At 42.2% G+C, this 21,480-nt stretch overlaps 1 protein-coding gene across 7 annotated transcripts in view; it reads right to left on the reverse strand.

Moving 5' to 3' along the window:
* The window catches only part of PALD1 (phosphatase domain containing paladin 1), a 195,678-nt gene that overhangs the window by 165,389 nt on the left and 8,809 nt on the right, over positions 1–21,480 (reverse strand). For 4 of the 7 annotated variants that reach the window (XM_061635274.1, XM_061635272.1, XM_061635277.1 and 1 more), the window contains exon 2: positions 15,117–15,163. The exons of 2 other annotated variants lie outside the window; for them this stretch is intronic. Coding sequence is in view for 3 of the 5 variants with exons in the window: in XM_061635272.1 (XP_061491256.1) it covers positions 15,117–15,163 (47 nt within the window). In the remaining 2 variants the exon portion in view is untranslated. Of the gene's footprint in view, positions 1–15,116; positions 15,164–15,428; positions 15,492–21,480 lie in introns of those variants that run through there. One more of the 7 variants, XM_061635275.1, reaches the window with a different exon arrangement.

Genomic DNA, 21,480 nt, shown 5'->3' on the forward strand with positions numbered 1-21,480 from the left:
AAAATTGGCCATGGGCCCCTTTGTGCTGTTGTTTTTGTTGTTGGTTTTGTTTTTGAGGGTGTATTCTGCAACATCTCCTTGACACAACAACAGTGCATTAGTGATAGATTTATAGTGAACAGTCCACACATCATTCCACTTTAATAGCTGTTCTGCAATGCTTCCCCAATGTTATTGTATAATTGCAGTCCAGAGAGGGGCTCTTGCACAACAAAAGCAGGAGGAAAAGACCCAAAACATTTGTGGTATTAAAAGTTACACGATTTCAGCAGGAAGTTACAGGACGTGCACCAACTGGAAACAAAGAAGTATGGTCAGCCCCAAAACGCTTGCTGGCGCAAACAGTATTAAAAGCAGAATCACATATAACTGCCCTAATACACATGAATGCACAATATAAGAATGTATAACACAATAAATAGCGGACTGTGGTTACTTCTCCATCCCACTTTTCCTCCAATGAGCTATGGAGAGCATAGATGGAGTTATGTCCTACAACAATCGTGCAAAGCAGTTTAAGCTGAGAGACAAGAGATAAAATAAATGAATGTCAGTGCGTGTCAGGGCAAGGAACCAACTAGAGAAAACTGGTTGGGGCAAGGAACTGTTATCTTTGCTTATGTTAATCCTACAAAGCACCATGACTATTGATGGTTCTATACAAGATTAAGAGTCAATGGTGCAAAGAACTACTCTTCATGGTGCTGAGGAATCTCTCAGTATAGATGCCAAGAGAAGAAAAAACAAGCCAAAATAAGAGAGTGTAAGAATCAATATGAGGTTTTTGACCAAGTATAAGAGGAAACACCCAAGCAAAGCCCAAAAGTTACATAGCACTTAAGGTAATAAGAAACTCTGGCATGTGTAAGCTTTGGCCTGGGGAATAGCACACACAGCATACAAAAGGATGTATTTTTGGAAACTCAAGACTATGATTTTTGGTCTATTCATAGCAAAACCACAATTCCTCCTGCCAGTTAGAGAATCCTGAAAACAACAAGGATCATGTTTACAAGGCACTCATAATATTTTCATATTGCTGGAGTTAAGTCGGTAAGTCACCAGAGAGAACCATTTGTGTGTGCAGAGGGAGGGGGAGTTTCCTGCAAATTATGTTTTTTAAAAGCAAGAAAAGATTTCCCCATTCCTTCCCAATTTATTTGCTGTAAGCCATGAACGTTACTAGTGTTCCTATTTTTTTTCTTACTAGCCTAATACAAAGTTAGTTGTTTAAATTTTCATGCCGACCAAGAAAGGAGGTTACTAAAAATAAAAAACAATAACTTCTACCATGCAGGCTGGCAGAGCAATCTGTGACCTCCACTAGCATGATCATTCACCAGTGTGAGATTTCGGGTCACCTATGCAACCAGGTGAGTTGTTAAGTACAAGGCCATTCTAAATACATGAAGAACAATTTTTAGAAAGTAGAATAAAGCCCCCAATCTACTTCTAGTTGTGTTTTATCCTGTGCAACTAGTAGTCCTGGACCAGTGAATGGGGACCAGATGAACATCACGAAGCAGATTGGCAAAACTGTTTTAGGACAGTGGAGCCAAGCATACTCCAATTTTGTTTGGACAATTGTAGTGACATCCATTTGGTGAGGTTAGCCCAGAAAAGCAAGATGCTTATTATCAAAAGGCTCTCATCAACTCACAGAAGTTATTCTTATCAGTGGCCAGAGAAGACACGGAGCCTGTAGCAACCACTGAGATAAAAGTTAACTCAGCATTGTCTACCTTCATATAATTAGAAAGAGGATGGGGAGAAGGGAGAGACAGAGAGAACTCACTGTAACTGATATAAACAGGGGATACATCAATGGTAGAATTCGGGGATAAGAAGAAGCCTGATCACTTCCATTTAAGTTAGACTACCTGTTATTTGGAAGCTACCTTCCCCTCTCACATGATTAACTTTCATCATCTACAACTATTTGCTCCCCTAGCATCAGTTTGGGATACATGTGTTCTCCACTCATGGCACACAGTAGCCTTAGTATGGGTACATCATAGCGAAGGGGCTGATGTGATGGTGACCTTACCTAGGAACAGAAGAGTTCAGCTAGATAACCTCTGCCCCTCACTACAGTTTATTTTTCTAGTACCTAATCTTGGGTTTATTTTTGTCATTTAGATAAACAGCCTTTATAGCAGGGATGGGGAATCTATGGCCCTTCTGATGTTTTGGACTCCAACTCCCATCAGCGCCAGACAGCTGGGCCAATGATCAGAGATGATGTGAGTTGTAGACTAACATCCAAAGGATTACAAATTCCCCATCCCTACTTTAACAGTGTGATGAAGAACCTACTTCTAGGCTGAGATCCTTGGAGGAAAAGTGAGATATAAATGTAACAAACAACAATATGGCTTCCAGGAGCGGCAAGTGTGAAAGAAGGTGGGTGAGATGAAAGACAGCCAAGACTTGCAAAAACGAATATGAGCAACCAACTAAATTAGAGATGGACAACTGAAGTCCTTGTGGGATTCCCATAAGGCCCCAAACACTCCATCTCATAATGCATCTCTCTGGTGGAAGCCAAGGCACGAGCAAAGTGCTCTTTTACCCCACCCCCTGCGCAATGTGAACAGAGATTTTAGCAATCTTTTCCCTTTATGTGCCTCGAAAAAAAAGAGATGCTGTCTGATGTGTAAGAGGAGTTCCACAGTAAAGGCCCAATTCATATATGATACAGAAAATGGATCTTCTGATGAGACAATATCTGTACCTGCCCTCCCCTACAGAGCACAGTGATTGGCTGGGCATATAATATATGTGAGGAGATCTTTCCAACAGTGGCCATCTTGATGCTTCTGGGAACATAGAAAGCTGCCTTATACTGAGTTAGGCCATTGGTCTATCTAGCTCAGTATTATTGACAGTAACTGGCTGCAGCTGTACATGATTTCAGGCAGGATTCTCTCCTAGCCCTACCTGGAGCTGCTGGGGATTGAACCTGGGACCTTCTGCATTAAAGGCAGATGCTCTACCCTACCACTGAACTACAGGAAGATTACAAGCAGGGCCTGAAGGCATAAGTCCTCCCTTGTTTGCTCCCAGCTCCTGGTATTCAGATAGTATACTGCCTCTGATTAGTGTTGCCAGGTGTCCGGTTTTCACCCAGTGACTCCAGTTTTTGGGGGTCCTCTCTGGGTCTCCAGGTCTCACCTTAATCTCCGGATTCTTAGCTTTCATTTAAAAAATTTTTTCTAGATGGTCTGGTTCAAAAGATATAAACCAAAATGTCCAGCACCCCCTGCAACTTCTGTTACTACCGGCTGCTCCAATCCCTGACCTTTCAGGTTTTTAGTCAATAAGTTAGGGTTGCGATTGACAAGATTAGATTTGTTGACCCCAGTCAATAGCTAAACTCACAGTTTCCTTTTCCTGCTAGTCTCACATCAGGAATTCAGTAAATATATAGCTTTCAGCAACATAAAGAGTACTTTCTCTGTATAGGATTGGGACTTGCTTCTGAGTAAACATGCATAGGACTGCACTATAACAGAAGGGCCACATACACACTATACATTTATTCCACTATTATTCCACTTGAAACAATCATGGCTTCCCCCAAAGAATCCTGGAAAGGGTAGTTTGTGAAGGGTGTTGACAGTTGTTAGCAGACCGGTATTCTCCTCAGACAGCTGCAATTCCCTGAGTGGTTTGACAATCAATCCCTCTCCCTTGAGAATTCTGGGAATTGTAGCTTTGTGAGGGGAATAGGGTGTCTCCTAACAACTGTGTGTGTGTGTGGGGGGGGTCTTTCCAACAACCCTGTGAGGTAGGGTTGGAAACAAAGGCAGCTCACAATAAGAAATAAAGCCATTAAATCCAATAAGCATAAAACAAGTATAAAACAGTTGCAAAACAGCTTAACGTTGCATGATTCCGAATTTTTGATTGGGTGAGTGAAGTTCCCTATTTTGCAGTCCTGTGCATGCTTCTCTGTCTGAGTAAGCCCCATTGAATACATTGAGACTTGCTTCTGAGTAAACATGCATCAAATTGCACTTTGGAATGATCATGGTCCCTGTGATGTTCCTATATTAATGTATATATGGTAAGTGTTGTTGTTTTAGAAGATACATGGTAAGTGGAGTGAAAGAGGGGGAGTGAATGGGCAGTAGAATGCGAGATGATTGGCTGAGTGTTTAAAATGGCTGAATGTATAAAAGGAAGAGTAAGAGTGGAATCTGGGGGGGAGAAGAAAAAGAGTGGATTGCTTGGTGGGGTTTGAGAGAGTTGTTTGCCAGGAGAGAGTGGAGAAGGAGGGAGGTGGAGTTAGGATTAGTATTGAGTAAAACCATATGCTTATGTGCCTTAAGAAGAAATCTTCTTAATCTTGTTAGCTTTGTTATCTGTAATAAATACTTAATTTGGTTTACCAAAGGCCTGATCCTTGGCTGGGGTTTCACAGACCAGAAGGGAGGGTAAGGTAATGACCAAGGCTGAAGGGGAACTGTAACAAATGGTGGCAGCGGTGAAGAGAATAACAATACCAGTATTCAGAGTCTCTGGGAATACTAGTATTGGGACGTTACTGGTGGTTGCCTAGCAGGGGGATCTGTCGAGATCTGTGCTAGAGCGGATAGGTAAACCATAAGAGAGTGCGGTCCGGACTGGTGGAGTCCCTGGTGGTGCCTAGAGACAGGCAGTAACCACGCACAGGTAGGAACCTGACAGGGAGAGCCAGGGAAGGACGCATCACAATCCCCCTCTGTTGTTTTCACCCTGAGGGGCAGATTAGGCTGAGAGATGGTGCGTAGCCCATGGTCACCCAGTAAACTTTGTATCTTATTTCCATTTTAAACTTTATTTATTATTTGATTTATATCTCGCCCTTCCTCCCATTAGGAGCCCAGGGCTATGATAGAAATGATCTATATGCAGGCAAAGTTTATGAAGTAACGCAGATCCACAAAATACATTTAAAGCACATCCAACCCACCTATAAAGCGCATGACTTCCCTCAAATAATCCTGGGAAGTACAGTTTTGCCCTCACAGTTATAGTTCCCACCACCCTTAAACTATAGTTCCCAGGATTCTGTGGTGGGATTCATGTGCTTTAAAATGTATTATGTGGATCTGCCCTAGTATGCTGTGCATTCATCAGTGAAATAAAAAGAACAATTTTAAAAGACACTTGCTTTAGCTCAGGGGTAGGACGCATGCTTTGCATGCAAAGGTCTAAAATTCAATCTCTGGAAGAGACTATTGTCTGGAAGCCTGGACAGCCAATGCTAATCCATGTCAGCAGTACTGAGCTAGATGGTACCAAACGGCCTGACGCAGTATAAAAGAGGAAAGAGACCCAAGGCCACAGTGACTCAGAAATTTATTTTTTTTATTTACAACATTTATATACTGCTTTATTGTAAAAAACCTCAAAGCGGTTTAAGGAAGGAATTAAAACAATAAAATTATTGGCAAGAAAAGCTAGGCAGGTATTTAAACAGTCAAAATAATAAAACCAACAATGAGTTAAAAACATAATAGCTTCTACATGCCTCAGTAGGCTTGCCTAGACAAAAATGTTTTTAGCAGGGGCCAGAATGAATACAATGAAGGCGCCTGGCTAATGGAAATAGGCAGGAAGTTCCAAGGCGTAGGTACTGCTACACTAAAGGACTGATTTATTACAAGAACAGAACAAGTACTATGTGGCACCCATAACATGGAAGGCACACCTTGAACTTGGCCTGATAGCAAATCAGCATCTTATGCAGATTTCAGAGCAAAGATATTATGTGTTGATAGGGTCTCACTCATGTCAGTAATAGTGCCGCAGCATTCTGCACTAACTGCAGCCCTGAGTCAGGTTGTGCTGCATAGGGATTTCTGTGTCCTTGGCTAACTGGCTCCCAGGATTTTTTGAGTTTTGGTAGGAACCCTGACTGATTGTGGGATGCTGAGTTTTCTGTCTTACTCATAGGAATCATGTTGTGGTTGGTACAGTATTGCATTTAGGAAATCACTGTCTTTTGTTTTTCTTTTTCTATTTGCATTTCATTTACCTCTGACCTTACTCCCTTACATCCATAGAAGCAACAACAGCGGTTTAATGTGATCAGCTCAACTCCCTTAAACCCACTGATGATGCACCTTGTTATTCGCATGATGGTTTGTTTGTTTCTTGCCCAATAGTGGTAATGTGAACGTGATTTTTTGCTGCCTCGGCAGCTCCAGCGTCCAGTCGGCATGGCAGTCCAGTCTCCTGCTTCCTCTCGCGGATGTGGTGTTGCGGGGGCCTTGCGGCTGCTTGTTCCAAACCTAGCGGCTCTTCTGGACTGCCTCCGGTCACTTCAGGCCTTGTTTCCTGGGGCCGCTGGCTTGGCCCAGCTGGCTCCCAGTGCCGTCCTGTTTTGCTGTTGTCGGTGCTGGGTTTGCGACTGGGCTTGGGCCTGGGAGTGGGTGTCTACCCAAGCTTGTGGCTCAGAAGATGGCCGAGCCCTTCCTCCACCTTCCTCCACCTACGCTGTGCGGGGCGGCAGCAGCAGCCTGCTGCATGGCTCTGCAGACGAGTTGGGCCTTGCCGCGGCGTGCGAACACCTGGACGGGGTTCCCCTTCACTACCCAGCTGGTGTCTTTGCTCTTGCCATCATGTGGGAATTTCACACTGCTATCTATACCGGCTCCGAGCCTATACATCGCTGCCGCCCTTTACGAACACTACCACTGGCTCTACTCTGTTGTTGTTGGGCAAGAGTAAGAAGACTCTGGATAAGAACAGAATTAGGTTTGATTTTACTGTTTGTTTCTTGATGTACTGATGTTTTTGTATGTTTTGCTCTTGTACGTCGCTCAGAGTGGCTGGATATCCAGCCAGATGGGCGACTAAGAAATCCAATAAATAATAATAATAATAACAACAACAACAGAGAATTCACATATCGGAACGTGTGGCTTCAACTGCTGTTGTTCCCAAGCTACTGCCTGTGAAGGTAGACCAAACCATGTGTGTTTTCTCTCTGTCAATTATTACTCACTGGAATTGGGTTGGCTATCAAAGTGCGTTTATAGAGTACGCAAGAAAGAGCAGAGAATCTTCTTAACTCTCACTCATATCTCAAACCTCTCTCTGCAGTGAAGGATCAAGTCTGTAAAGACATTTGGAGCAGCCACATTAAAAGGCAGGCAGGGCATTCCAGGCTGGGAGTTGCCAACCCTGCTTTGATATGGATATCGTTGCAAAGGATTCCTAGTCAAGTCTTACCAACAGCACAATCCTAACAATATCAACTAAGAAGTCCTATTGAGTTCCATGGGGCTTAGTCCCTTTGTAAGTGTGCTTAGAAATGCAGCCTTCAGGAGCATCCATCTTTACTCCTGAGTGCTTCCATCTAATACCTCCACAATACTAGGCTTTCTTCCTACAATGGTCTTCTGGTGACTAGACTGGCCTGAGGGCACTTAAGCCCTTCTTGCCGGAAGCAAGTAGGCTACATTAAATGTTCCTTACCCAGGATTTCTAAGCAGGTAAGAAGAAATGATCCCGTCACTTCAGCTGGACCTAGAATACCCTCATTTAGCTAAGATTTCTATTTTCATTTCCAATCAATATTTTTTTGTTTCAGTTGTATGCTGCAAGCAACTGTGGTTGATGCTTAATGTATCATGCTTAATGACATCACTAGGGCATGCCCCCTATGACATCACTGAAATCTGCCCCTGAAATCTCAGGGTTTAGGATGTTTCTGATCTGGCAACCCTACCTCTGATGGATGCTTTTATTTAGCCATCACAGCCAATAGCAGTTCAGAAGTCAATCCTCTATCACTTGTCTTTATTATTTTAAAAGCCATCTGACCTAGCTGCCATTTCCATATCTTTAACTCCACTAATTAAAAAAAATAAATGTCTGTAAATTGAGTAGGCATCTAATGGTACAACCCTATACAGGTGTACTCAGAGGTCAGCCCCACTGTGTTAAATGGGACTAACCCTGAAGTAAGGATGGATGCAATCCTACATACCCTTATCTGGGAGTAACGTCTCATTGAACCCAATGGAGCTTACTTCCTACTACATATGTATAGGATCGTGAATTCATTTAACTAGGGCAATTTTACATGAATTGTTTTCATTGGATTGTCCCCAACTGATGCCATTCCATTATTGAGCAGGAAATGTCCACAAACAGAAGATAGGGGGTTTATTTTTGCTGATTATTCCCTGCTTGCTGCTGCTACATGGTCTCATCCCTCAAGAATATATTTTTTCCAGAGCACTGGGGGCTGCAGAGGAGAAACTGGTAAATGGTGCCTTCCCTTCTCTCCTATTAGAAGGCACATCTACTGGAGCAGCAGCAAAAGGAACATCAGTCGGATTGCTCCCAATATTTATTTTTCCTGGTTAAATAAAAGTCAGGTTACATATCCAATTCAAATTTATATATTACAAATGCTTCTTTAATGGAACAGATTGGGAACAACAACAAAAAGTTAACACATGGGAGATTATATTTGTTAATAAAGTGAAACACTATGAATTATTTTCTTCAGGTGTGTTGTAAAGGCCTTTTTGTGTGCGCAGGTTTTTCCTGATCAATAAGATTGGGCCCTGTATAATTGGACTTGTTTTTAATCTCTGTTTTAATTATATAGTTTTTTTCATTTTTGTTTCACTGTTATGTTTTTATTTATTAATTAAAATGTATATACCGCTTATTGTCGAATAATTCTTAAGCAGTTTATAAAAGACATTAAAAATTATCGATAAAACAGTTAAGAGCAAGTAATTAAAACATTTTAAAACAAATTAAAAACAGCAACAGACAGAAAAATTAAAACCAGCATCTATGCATCTGGATAGGCTTGCCTAAAGAAAAATGTTTTAAGTTAAAATACAGCAAAGGTGCCTGCTTGATATACGCTGCTTAGAGTTTCTGACAACATGAAGCGGTTTCAGAATACTTTTCACTTAAAAATGCAACCACAATCCTCAGTTTGTTTACTTCAATCTTCACAGTTTGTTCACTTCAAAGAAGAAGATCTCAACAGATCAAGAGTAAATAGGATCTGACTGTCCACATTGTGCTGAGTTCTGTACCATGTTATGCAGTCTTGATGCCCCCTCCACATCTACCAATGAGGTGTCCAGTGCAATGTCTGCTGCAACTTCTTGGTTTCAGATGATGCAGCCTGATGACGTAGACAAGGTGCTTACGATGATGTGGCCAGCAATGTGTCCTCTCAACCCTTGCCCTTCTTGGCTTATTAAAGCTTGCCAAGGGGGTGTGGTCAACGCATTATTGCGGGAGTGGTTCCAGCCGCCCTGAAAGAGGTGGTGATCCGACCACTCCTGAAAAAGCCCACCCTGGACCCATTGGTCTGCAACAATTACCGACCAGTCGCAAATACCCCCTTTTTAGGGAAGGTGATTGAGAGGGTTGTAGCGCAGCAATTGCAAGTACGCTGGGATGAAACAGATTATCTTGACCCGTTCCAGTCTGAGTTCAGACCTGGTTATGGGACTGAATTGGCCTTGGTCGCCCTGAGTTTGGATAATTGGTCAGTTGCCTGCTTTGGATGGGGTCGTACTCCCTCTGAAAAAGCAGGGAGTACTCCTAGATCCATCTTTGTCGCTAGAGCCCAGGTGACCTCAGTGGCTAGGAGTGCCTTTTAATAGCTTAGGCTGGTAAGACAGCTGTGGCCGTTTCTGGACCAGGATAGACTGACCACTGTTGTCCATGCACTGGTAACCTCCAGGCTGGATTACTGTAATGCGCTCTATGTGGGGCTGCCCTTGAGGTTGGTCCGGAAGCTGTAGCTGGTGCAAAATGCAGCAGCGAGACTGCTCACTGGGACAGGGTATCGCCAACATGTCACCCCACTGCTGAAAGAATTGCACTGGCTGCCCATTTGCTACCAGGCCAAGTTCAAGGTTCTAGTTTTGGTGTACAAAGCCCTATACAGCTCGGGACCAGGATACCTGAAAGACCGTCTTACCCCTTATATACCAAGTCGATCACTGCATTCTGCAGGTGAGGGCCTCCTGCAGACAACATCTTATCAGGGAGTCATTTCTGCACAACATAGAAAACGGACCTTTAGTGTGGTGGCACCTACCCTGTGGAACTCAGTACCCTTAAATATTACAACAGGCGCCAGCTCTGTTATCTTTTCGGTGCCTATTGAAGACCATCCTCTTTCAAGAAGCCTTTTAAGTTGAGAACTTATCCCAGCCTGCTTCTGTGTTGGAATTGCTTTTTAATAAGCTTCTTAACCTTTTTTTAAAAAACAAAAACACAATGTTTTTAACCTTTTTTAAGATGTCTTCAATGCTTTTAAAAAAATGTTTTTAAAATTGTTTTGTTTTAATGTACTTTAAAGTCTGTTTTTATGATGTTTTAAAGTGTTTTTAGTGCTTCTGTTTGCCACCCTGGGCTCCTGCTGGGAGGAAGGGTGGGATATAAATCAAATAATAAATAAATAAACTAGGGATGTGCTTAATGTTTCCCTTTGAACATTTTCAGGACAAAAAAAGTAGTGCTTTTGAAGGAGGCAAATATCCTTCTCCCCCCCCCCAAAGTCTTAATCCTACATTTTTCATAGCTATACACTTAGCTGCCACTGTTAAACTTTCTTTATTCCTCTTCAAGTGATCCCAGTCAATCCAGGATCAGCTCAGGTGGGAAGCAAGATGTTGTCAGATTTGGTCATGTGGCAGCAGCAATGACAAACAAAGCTACACTGCCCTCGGCGTAAATGCGCATCAGGCAGGGAAGGGAGCATGCCCTTACCACCATGGCAAGAGAGAGAAAAACTCCTGTCTTGACAGCACAGTATAGCAGTTTATTTGCTATCTTCACGCAGCACAGGAGGGGAAGGAGGGTCAACCTTGTTGCCTCAGCAACAGGCACATAGTTTGTATTGCCCCATGCATTGGGCAACCACTTTTGTCCCTTTTAAGTGATCTCACAAGGCGCTACCAAAAGGTTAGCAAGTACCACCCCATATCTTGACTCAGCCCTAGCAAGAATATCTAATCAAATTTTAAGGCATGTCCTAGATTTAAATAAGAATGTTCATTTCAAAAAGGCTGATTACTTTGCTGGCACACACACATAGAAAAGCTTCAGACTGCTTCAGTACTTCACTAAAATTACCGAAAACAAGGCAGAAACATAGCTCAAAAGGTTTACAGACAGAAAACCTTCTGCTTCTTAAAGCAGACTCTTAATAATTCTCTGACGGACACAGTTTGGAGAGGGACAAGTAAGACAAAGGCTAATCCAGACAGACAGCTGGCAATGCATCCTCCATAATAGACACTTGTGTTAATCTCAGCGCCTGCAGAAGTATAATTTTAGAGTTCTGCTAAATGTCCAGGGCTTAATTTGAGCTAGACCTCAGTCCTGATACCCATTACAGATGTCAAGACTCAGCCCAGGCATGTATGAACCAATAAAAGTGCCTCTGCACATGCAGGATGCATTCCCACCACAAACTGAACAACGTATGGGATGGGATAAGGCTTCCAGATCAGACAGCAAGATTTCTAGAAAGGCTCAAATCCCAGCCTGCTCAAAATTAAACTTTGTACATCTCACATCTACTTTGCCCAGCAGATACTGTGAGGCCACAGAGGAAACCTCAGGTCTCCAGCTACCCCAGCCTTTTCTACCTAGTGCCTTCAGATATTGCTGGAGTCCAACTCCCATCAGCCCCGTCCAGCATGGCCAATGAGTCAGGGATGATGGGAGTTGCAGTCTAGCAACACCTTGAGGGCACCAGTTTGGGGAAGTCTGAGGTACTAAGCGTAATTTTTGGAATGTCTGCTCACAGAAGTAAAAGAAACAGGAGCCAGAGCTTCCTCTTGTAAGCTGTAACATCATTGTTTGCAGCTCACTGGCAGGGGTAGGAGAAGTCCATTCGCTCAGGCTAAAAACATGTAGGAAGGCTCCTCACCCACATTCCCATTCTGGAAAGGAGAGATCTCCCCAGAAGCCTGTCTTTTAAGAAACAGACTTGCACTTCACACCTGGTGTGGGGAGGGAAAGGGCCAGATGCGGCCCAAGCACTGCTATTTGGCAATCCCAAATGGATGCACATACCCAATGGAATGGGAAATGTGGTCACCCGTTGAACAGCACGTACAGCCTACATCCCAGGAAAAAAAAGGTGGCTGCCATCTATACAGCCCACACTCTACTGGACTAGCATAATGCTGTGTGGAAAATATCAAATGATTAGCATCAGTCTGCCTCGAGCTGATGGCATTACAGAAATATCAACTACTGGAACTCAACACACACATACCCCTTTGGAAAATTAGTTGGTTTGGTATACATGGAAGCCTAAGTAGATCTACCAAATATCCAAAGAGGACCTGTTTCAGACAACAATTTTCCTGCAAGATAAATGTGCAGTTGTTGCCCATTTGGTATGGACTTTCCAGATATCTGCCCTTTAGATACCCCTAGAGATTGGGGGGGGGACTAGAAAATTTTGGAAAAAAATGTTTTTTCATTTTCAGGAAAAAACAGAAAAGAAATAGGAGAAAACTGGAGTTTTCAATTTTCTGGGCCTTTACAACTCTAGGCACCCCCTCATCAAGCCCCTCTGTAATAAAGCTAGAACCAATTCATTACATGGGGAATAGCTATTATGCCATATCAATGGTGGATTGCGGCTTCTGCCAGGTTAGTGCCAAGAACAAAATCCATTGCAGCATTAGAAATATTTGAATCTTTGGCATGTACATGTGAATGATTTCCTGTATTACCCACACATCTCCTGCTGCCTGTTGTTCCCCGATTTGTGGCATTTAAAACCCTATAGATTTGAGGCCGAAGCTTCCATGAACCAGAGCCTACTCTATCATATGCGTGAAGCAGTCACTTGGGTAGATCCATTACACAAATTGTTTTTTCTCCCATACCAACAGGGGGGCAAATAATACATGAGAGAGCAGAAAGAGAACTACATCATACATCTACAAAGAAATAGAGGTTCTAGCCTACAAAACCTTATGACACAATAAATCAGTTCATCAGTAACAGGCACAGGTAACATGGTGCCCTCCATATGTTGTTGGACTACAACTCTGACATGCCTGACCATAGGCTATGCTAGCTGAGGCTGATTGACACTGGGAGTCCAACAACATCTGGAGGGCACTCCATTGGCTATCCTGATCTATAAGGAGGCACAAGATTCATTGTTGCTTTTGCAGTATCAATTTTTCAACCTTGGGTTCCCAGATGATGTTGGACTACAACTCCCATCATCCCCAGTCAGCTTAGCCAATGGTGATGGGTGATGGGAGTTGTAGTCCAACAACATCTGCGGATCCAAGGTTGAAGAACAGCGCTATAGCAGACTGACAAAGCCACTCCCCTCCCAAAACACCAATCAAATTTAAATCTTCAACTACCCCCATGGTGAAGGCCTTAAACATGCTCACCTGTTTGGCCATGCCCCCTTCTGAGTTAGCAGCACAATCCTTATACAAGCCTATTCAGGATGAGATCTATATAGTTGAATGAGACTTAGTCCCAGGATTGCAGCCCAAGTCCATTTCTTAAAACATTCAGCAGAATGTCATATAAGGCATTTCCTTCCCACCCCTTTCACCAAAAAGTGCACTTTGCCTCTGTAGTAAACATTGGGGATGGGTTTTTTTCTCTTAGTTACAGTATAATGTATACACCTGGTATAGCACAGAGGGGAGGAGAGCTTGGCTGGGAGTCCAGAGTATGTGAGTTCAAATCCCCGCTCGTGTCTCCTGGGTGTCAAGGGCCAGCTAAAGATCACCCCCCACAGTGAGTGGCTCAGGAGTTACGTGCCCTGTCACCTGTGTAGCCGTGGGCAAGCTGCATAGTCCCAAGGAGTCCAGTTGCCCCCCCCCGCTGGCAGTTGCGGACAAGGAAGGGGCTGGCTTGTGCAGCTGTGGCAAGCTAAGCAGGCCCTAGCTGGCTGGGGAGGACTAACCTCAGAGGGAGGCAATGGTAAACCCCCTCTGAATACCACTTACCATGAAAACCCTATTCATAGGGTAGCCATAAGTTGAGATCGACTTGAAGCCAGTCCATTTCCATTTCACAGTATAATATTTTGAGAACCGTGAGGCTAACAACAAAGCCAGGGGAGGCACAAAAAGACTTGGGACACAGGCCAGCAAAACTTGCTACATGGAAGTTTTCCAAATCTGGCATGAGAAGAAATAAAGCCAAGGCTTTTAATTCTAAGCACGCTTGGAACTGCATTCCACTGACATCAGGATTCACTTCCAGATCAGCATACTTAAGCTCATGGTGCAAATCTAATCTTTAAAAAACCAACCAACCAGAAATGGACATCACACAACCCACCTATGACCTCACTGGCATTTTTTTATTGTCCAAGAATTCCAAATTAGAATAGTCAGTCCTAGCCCTTAAAAACAAGCAAATGGGGGGGGAGAGAGAGACAGAGACAGCCACCTCTTGATCACAGAGAGAATAATTTTCCATACCACAGAAAAGCCCCAAAATCCTAATTTCCTACCAGTGATAAATCCAGTTTGTCTGTTACAATAGTGCTATATAAATGCTACATATTCTGTTTGTATTTTTCTTTAAGAGGGCAATCTCCAGTTGTTCCACATTTCAGCCTATCAGTTTCAGCATGAGAATATTGGAGAGCTAGCTACATGTCCCCTTACACAGCTATATTATGGGACCTGTCAAAATGTGAAAGATCATGTTAATTTTATCTAGCTAAAACCTGCATGTAAAATTGCAACCTTTCTGCACTGATGTGTTACCAATGTGCCCCTTAAGGCTAAACAAACTGCATTTCACCAGCACCAAGACGACATGCAACATCCAAGAAAGCAAGACAGACACCTTCCACAATCCTAAGCATAAAAATAGAAGATCCAGGGGTTGAACATTTGACATTTCTGATTCGATTTTTTAAACAACCCTACTAAATAGCCACAGAAAGTAATAAGTAAAGAGCTAACACAACAAGGAAGAGGAACCTATTTGAAGGAGACAAGCAAAACAGTTATCAAGAATTTACAGCCACAAAAGAATCACATCCTTTTCCATCCCAGAATCTGGGAGGAAAGGGTTTCAAGAGAGAACAGCAGAAAGAATATGTACAACTGTGAAGGTACCTGATTTGGGGCAGCAGGGGAGGGCATCCAGTATCCTTTCTGGTGCACTGAAGAATTAAAAAAAATCAAAGCTTCAGAAACTATGTTACTACAGTAACTATGTTACCCAACTTTTCAGCAGCGATTTTAAGTGGATTTTTTTCTCTGCATATTCTCAGGGCATTCCATCAACGGCTTGCTGCTGCTATTTTGGTGGCTAAGCAGTTAAAACCATTGGGGTGGGGGGAAACAATTGCAGAAGCCGAGTCGAGACTTCTTCTCAGCAGAAGCTGAGACTGTAGCACTTTTGTTTTCAAGAGATCAAAATCCTACCCATTTGCCAATAAAAACAGGACCAGCAGAGCCACAGGAGTTTGCACTCTCCGAGGGGAAACAGCCTTGACTGTCTGTGTGCCGAAGGATGTGGGGGTGGACTTTATATAAAGAGGGACAGCTCAGTGGGCTTCTCTGCCAATGAAAAGCTTGAGATTCCTGGCAACAAAAGCCACATGCGCTAGGAGACCACAGGCCATAGAGATTGCCAAGGCAGGGCAAGGCACTGTACCAATGATTCAGAAGACGCTGAAAAGGATTTCTCAGGAATTTAACTGCTGCATGGTGTTCCTCTACACCTTTGAGAATGCCACCATCTCAGCCACAGGGATGCTTTTCTAGACATCACATTCCGCCATCAGCTTTTTGTGTTTATTCTCTATTCAGAGGATGCCTCAGCACCCACCAAATTGAGAAGAGGCTGTAGGGTAAGAAATCTATTGCTAGTTGTCATTTTCTTCAAGCTCTCCATCACTCTCAAAGTAATTACTAAAACCGCAGTCAGCTACCCTCAGTATGTACAATTAAACAGAAAGGCACTGGTATACATTCACATAAAATTCATCATTATCTAATTGATTGGCTGGCTTTATTGGGGCTACATTTTTATGTTTATGGTTACATAACGTTTTTATAAAGCATAAGCAGCCTTGAGCATTTGGAGAGGTGGTCAGAAATTGACAAAAGCTTCTCCCTTTAAAAACAATGGATGAAAACAGCACTTGATTGCATTCATTCCATTTCATTCTTGTCAATACCTTCTCTACTCACCCTTTGTCACTTCCCTTACTTCCCTTACTGTGGAAATTTACATTATAATCTCAGAGGCTCATCTTTCTTCCTGGACAGCTCTGTAGAAGCACCAGAAATTGCTCAATTTCTATAAAATATAAACCATTCTCCTAGCAGGTAATTTGGAGTCCTTTTTCTTCACTGCAACAATACCTCCAATCAATTATCTTTTTTTAAAAAAGGTTATCCATCTTATTGCGTTTAACCATTGGTCACTCCAGCAGTAACCCTTTCCAAGTCCCAAGATGGCTGGCAGAATGGCAACCCAGCAGTTTCATAAAAAACAGTTAACTCCTCTGGCAACATGGTCAAACCACACATTTCTTCACAGGAGAGATGCATTCATTCACTTTTCATATTATCTGGAAGCACAAAAGAGTTGTGCATCCATTTCTCACCACTTCCCTAAATCTGCAAAGCAGCTCCAAGCTCCTTACTCATCCTTTGTCCAGCAAATGTCCTTTTCCCACTTTTCCAGCTATCTCTGAAGATTACCCCACCTTCAAAAAAAGGAGAGCAACACCCCAACATAAAGGAAGAAAAACAAAAGCTACCAACTGAAAATTCAGTATGCATTTGTTCAGAAACCACCATGAAAATATTGGATTTTCAGCCAGACCTTTCCCCATCATTTTAAGCCTCTTATTTATTTTTATTTACTTATTTAGATCATTTATATACTGCTTATATTTAAATAAAACTCTAAGTGGTGTACAGCGTAAGTCAAAACATCTTAAAACAGCAGATACAAAAAACCCACAATCAATAAAATACAATTAACTGAACAAAACATCCTCTTTGGTATCAACGTACAGTATAAACACTGCATATAAAATTAAGTACAGTACAAGAAATACAAGGGAAAAAATCACAACAAACAGACTAAACAAAATATTCTCTAGGCTTCAAGAAAAAAATCAAGTTAAAAAACAGCAGGTTAAATAAAATAAATCAGTTCATTTCTTAATCACAATGTAATAAAAAGCAAAACAATTGAAACAGCCAGCCCCCTTTATACCAGAATTTCATCTAACTACAGTTGAAAATAAATATCATTTAGTTTACTCAAACACACACTTACAAGATCAACACACTCATGTTCAAACATATCAACATTCTAAACCAACCCACTCATACTTACTATTTTTGCACACCTCAAATCACTCTATAAGCACTCACATAATTCAACCTCGCATTCTAAAAACAGCACTCATATATCCATACCATGAGAACCACACAAACCTACATACATACAACCAAATAATGCACACACTCACTCACTCTAAAAACATTCATACCAAACACTCCCCCTTGCCTCTTACTCAAGGGAGCACAAACTATGCCCACCAGGTTCTCACCCTGGGGGTACAGAAATCACTTTTTTCCAACATAGTAGACAATGACACTTCCCTCATCTTTCAACTGAGGAACAGAAACCTTTCAAGTATTTCTTACAGTCTTATCCCACATTATAAGCCTGGCTGAGTATTTTGCAAAACCCAAACCCAAACAATACACATGCAGCTGCAGTGTCCTAGTTTTAAGCTCAATTTCAAGTTTCTCTTCAAGTTCAGCTGTAGAAGTCAGTGCCAGGCAGAGAGAAGGTACACACACGTCAACACACTGGATCCAGCAAAACATATCTTCTTGAAATGTAATTATTTCACAAGTTCTCTCTCACTCCTCACCAGCAAATCAGAGATCACATCTGCCTCCATTGAATGAACCATAAAAACCATGAATCTCATACTTTCCAGCACTGACGTAGTGCAAATGCATGTATCTGAGTCACAGATTCTTATGTATCTTAATTTTTACAAAACTATTATTATTATTTATTTATTTAATTTGTATCAAGCCCTTCCTCCCAGCAGGAGCCCAGGGTGGCAAACAAGGCACTAAAAACACTTTAAAACATCATAAAAACAAATCTTAAAATACATTAAGACAAAACAGCGTTAAAAACATTTTAAAAACTTTTTAAAAGGTAAACGTAAAGTTGTCCCCGCACTTATAGTGCGAGTCATTTCCGACTCTTAGGGTGACGTCTTGCGACGTTTACTAGGCAGACCGTATATATGGGGTGGGTTTGCCAGTTCCTTCCCTGGTCTTTCTTTACCCCCCAGCGTATGCTGGGTACTCATTTTACCGACCACGGATGGATGGAAGGCTGAGTGGACCTCGACCCCTTTTACCGGAGATTCGACTTCCTCCTTCCATTGGAATCGAACTCTGGCTGTGAGCAGAGCTTCGGCTGCATTACCACCGCTTACCACTCTGCACCACGGAGGATCTTTAAAACATTATTAAAAAACATATTAAGCAATTCTGACACAGACACAGAGTGGGATACCTCTCAACTTAAAAGGCTTGTTGAAAAAGAAAAGTCTTCAATAGGCGCCGAAAAGATAGCAGGGATGGCGCCTGCCTAATATTCAAAGGGAGGGAATTCCACAGGGTAGGTGCTGCCACACTAAAGGTCCGTTTCCTATATTGTACAGAACGAACCTCCTGATAAAACTACTGTGCAGTCTACCAATATAAGATTTAATTTTATTGGAAGGGGGACGTATACAAGTGTATGTAAAATGATGCAAATTCAAGAAGCTACATTTTAATTCTACTGAATTAGTCTTTTACTCAAGCCCCTTGAAAAAACATGGAATGCGAGTGCACATGTATTCCCTTTTGGGGGGATGATATGCTGGAGGGAGTGTTGCCCATAGTAGCACTCTCAAAATTCCAACCGTGTCCATGGGCCCAAAAAAGTTGGCAGCTCCTGCCTTAGTAAGCGTGCTCAGATCTGTAATCTACACTGTTAAGAATATACCGAAAAGTGAAGTTTTGTTCTTTGTAATAGAATGGGGACCTACATGGAATGTGAAGGCCTGTGGAAAGAATGGCCAGAGGTGGGGAAGAGAACAGTTTTCCCCCTGGTCCCTCACATCTCTACATGGGGCCTAGGCTTCTAAACAAAAGCTATTGTTGCCCAAGGTTAGGTGGAAAGGTGACCATTATATGGAAAGTTGTATGTACTAATAAAATTGGCATTCATGTGGACACAAACAGAAATACATTCTGCCCCATACCCTTAAAAAAATTCCACAGCACATAGAGCAAAAACTTGCCCAATTCATTTGCTGAAGTGATTTCTTTCTCATAGCATTTCTGATTGCTACTCTAAGGAAGTGGGAGTAGGGATATCAGCTTGACAACTGCTTCCAACACCGGGACCAAGAAAAGAAAAAGATTAGCTCAGAGGGGAAACACTACAGTGTAGCTACGGATGGCACCTGAGGTAGGCCAAAAAAATTAAAGGTGATTCCTATTTAGTCGGGACGACTTGAAGGCAGTCCATGTCATTTCATGATGACAAAGTCCAAAATCCCAGGCTTTAGAGCCCAGAATTCTGCAATTATAGACTTATTATTATTAAATTTACAAAGCCCAGCTACAGAGGCTGGTTTATGCTATGCAGAACAGAATTGCCATGCTGGCTGATGGGAATTATAGCCCAAAACTTCTGGAGAGCACCAACTTGGTGAAGGCTGGCATAAATACACACATAAAGCAGAACACCTTTACTTACAGTCATTGCCCTCTCTATAAATATGTATCTTGGATTGCAAAAGTCACACCCACAATCTGGATTATTACCTTTTGTTCCAAGAGAGCAGCAGCAGCCAGCCACCCTAACATGTTCACATCCCTCACATGTCAGTATCTCTCTCTCTGGTCAATAAGTTTCATTTGAGAAAGCATTTGGTTTGTGTCAATTGTGCATAAATGAAACATGCTCTTTAAATAATATGTTTCCTCCTACAGTGCTGCTAGCTAGCTTTCATTGCAGCTCCCAAGAAGAAGCCAAATATTTATAGGACATCATCAAGCTGAAGGAAAGTAAAGAAAAAAGCATTCAGCACAATAAACATCAAGAGAAGCAAAGGAGGAGGAATGTAAACGGAACCCAGAAAGTGCCTTAAAATGGTAAAGCTAGAAGGCTTGGAAGGTTGTTAATACAATGCTCATGCCAGGGACGCTAGATAATAGCCAAACTTCACTTGCCCCTTACAAACAGGCATAAGGAATTCATTTTATTTCAGCTAGGCTCAGTAACTCCTTGCTGGTCTCATAAGTGAGTGCTAAGCTTCGCAAGGTTTTCTTTGTTCCAGCAAAACTAGTGACAGTCATTCTAATTAACCTAGGCCTACATAACCTGGTTTAAAGGAGGAGGCATTTCCTACAAGCTGTGCAGCTAAGGATGCTATGGTCTGGTTTCGATAGGCTTAAGCGTGTCTCACTCTAAGCACAGCCTGATAAGTGCAGTCTGCTATCATGAAAAGAAACTCTATACGTCCTAAGAAATCAGCAAGTTCCCTACACAGAATGATATATCAAGGTTTACAGTGGTCCTTTCAAACATTTCAGATAAAATGTGATGTGCAGGGCAAGATACAGCACAAGATGCAGCACATTAAACAACTGAAATTCCACATCAACACACACATAGGATTTGGGGAGGAAACTAGGTCCCACAAGGGAAAAGGGCTAGAAGTTCACATGATCTTGTCCACAATGTTTATCTTCAGCTTTAACAAAAGGCAAAAAGTGCAGCAATTTTTTAAAAATATAATAAAACTTTCCAGTAAGTGCCATTAATTGCAAGGCTGTCCAAAGAAAGGATTCCCCCCCCCAAATTTTTAAAGCAAGAACTGTTGCCAGGCTGTTTCCAAGCAACAGAGATTTCCTCTAACAGATTTTTGTTGTTACTGTTGCTGCCACCATGTTATTTGTGAAGCTGACAAACTTAAGAGAGGTGGAAACAGGTCAGCATTAACTTTTCTAACTAAAGGAAGTCTGCAAGAGTTGCGTCCCAAGGAAGGAAAGATGTTTATGCAAAAGGTTATGCTCTGTAAAACCATTTTTATAAGAAAACCACATAGGTTTATTGTATGGAAACTAACATGCAACAATCCTCTACATGAGCTTTCAGGTTAACTTGAGTTAATGTGAAGCAGCCCTATAATTCCATTAGGTCCCATTAATGAAGCAGGTCGCACCTTAAAAAAAAAGCTTGCTTGTGATTATTTAGTTTTAGAGGATGCTTGAAACAGTAATGGAAATGAGAGAGTGCATCAGGAAAGATCTGTCAGGCAGGGCTGTGGAGTCGGTACGACAAACCTTCAACTCCGACTCCTCTATTTTTCTACTGTCCGACTCGACTCCACCCAAAATTGCTTCTGACTCCACAGGCCTGGAA

The sequence above is a fragment of the Rhineura floridana genome, chromosome 7 (assembly GCF_030035675.1).
Source record: "Rhineura floridana isolate rRhiFlo1 chromosome 7, rRhiFlo1.hap2, whole genome shotgun sequence".
NCBI classification, from domain to species: domain Eukaryota; kingdom Metazoa; phylum Chordata; class Lepidosauria; order Squamata; family Rhineuridae; genus Rhineura; species Rhineura floridana.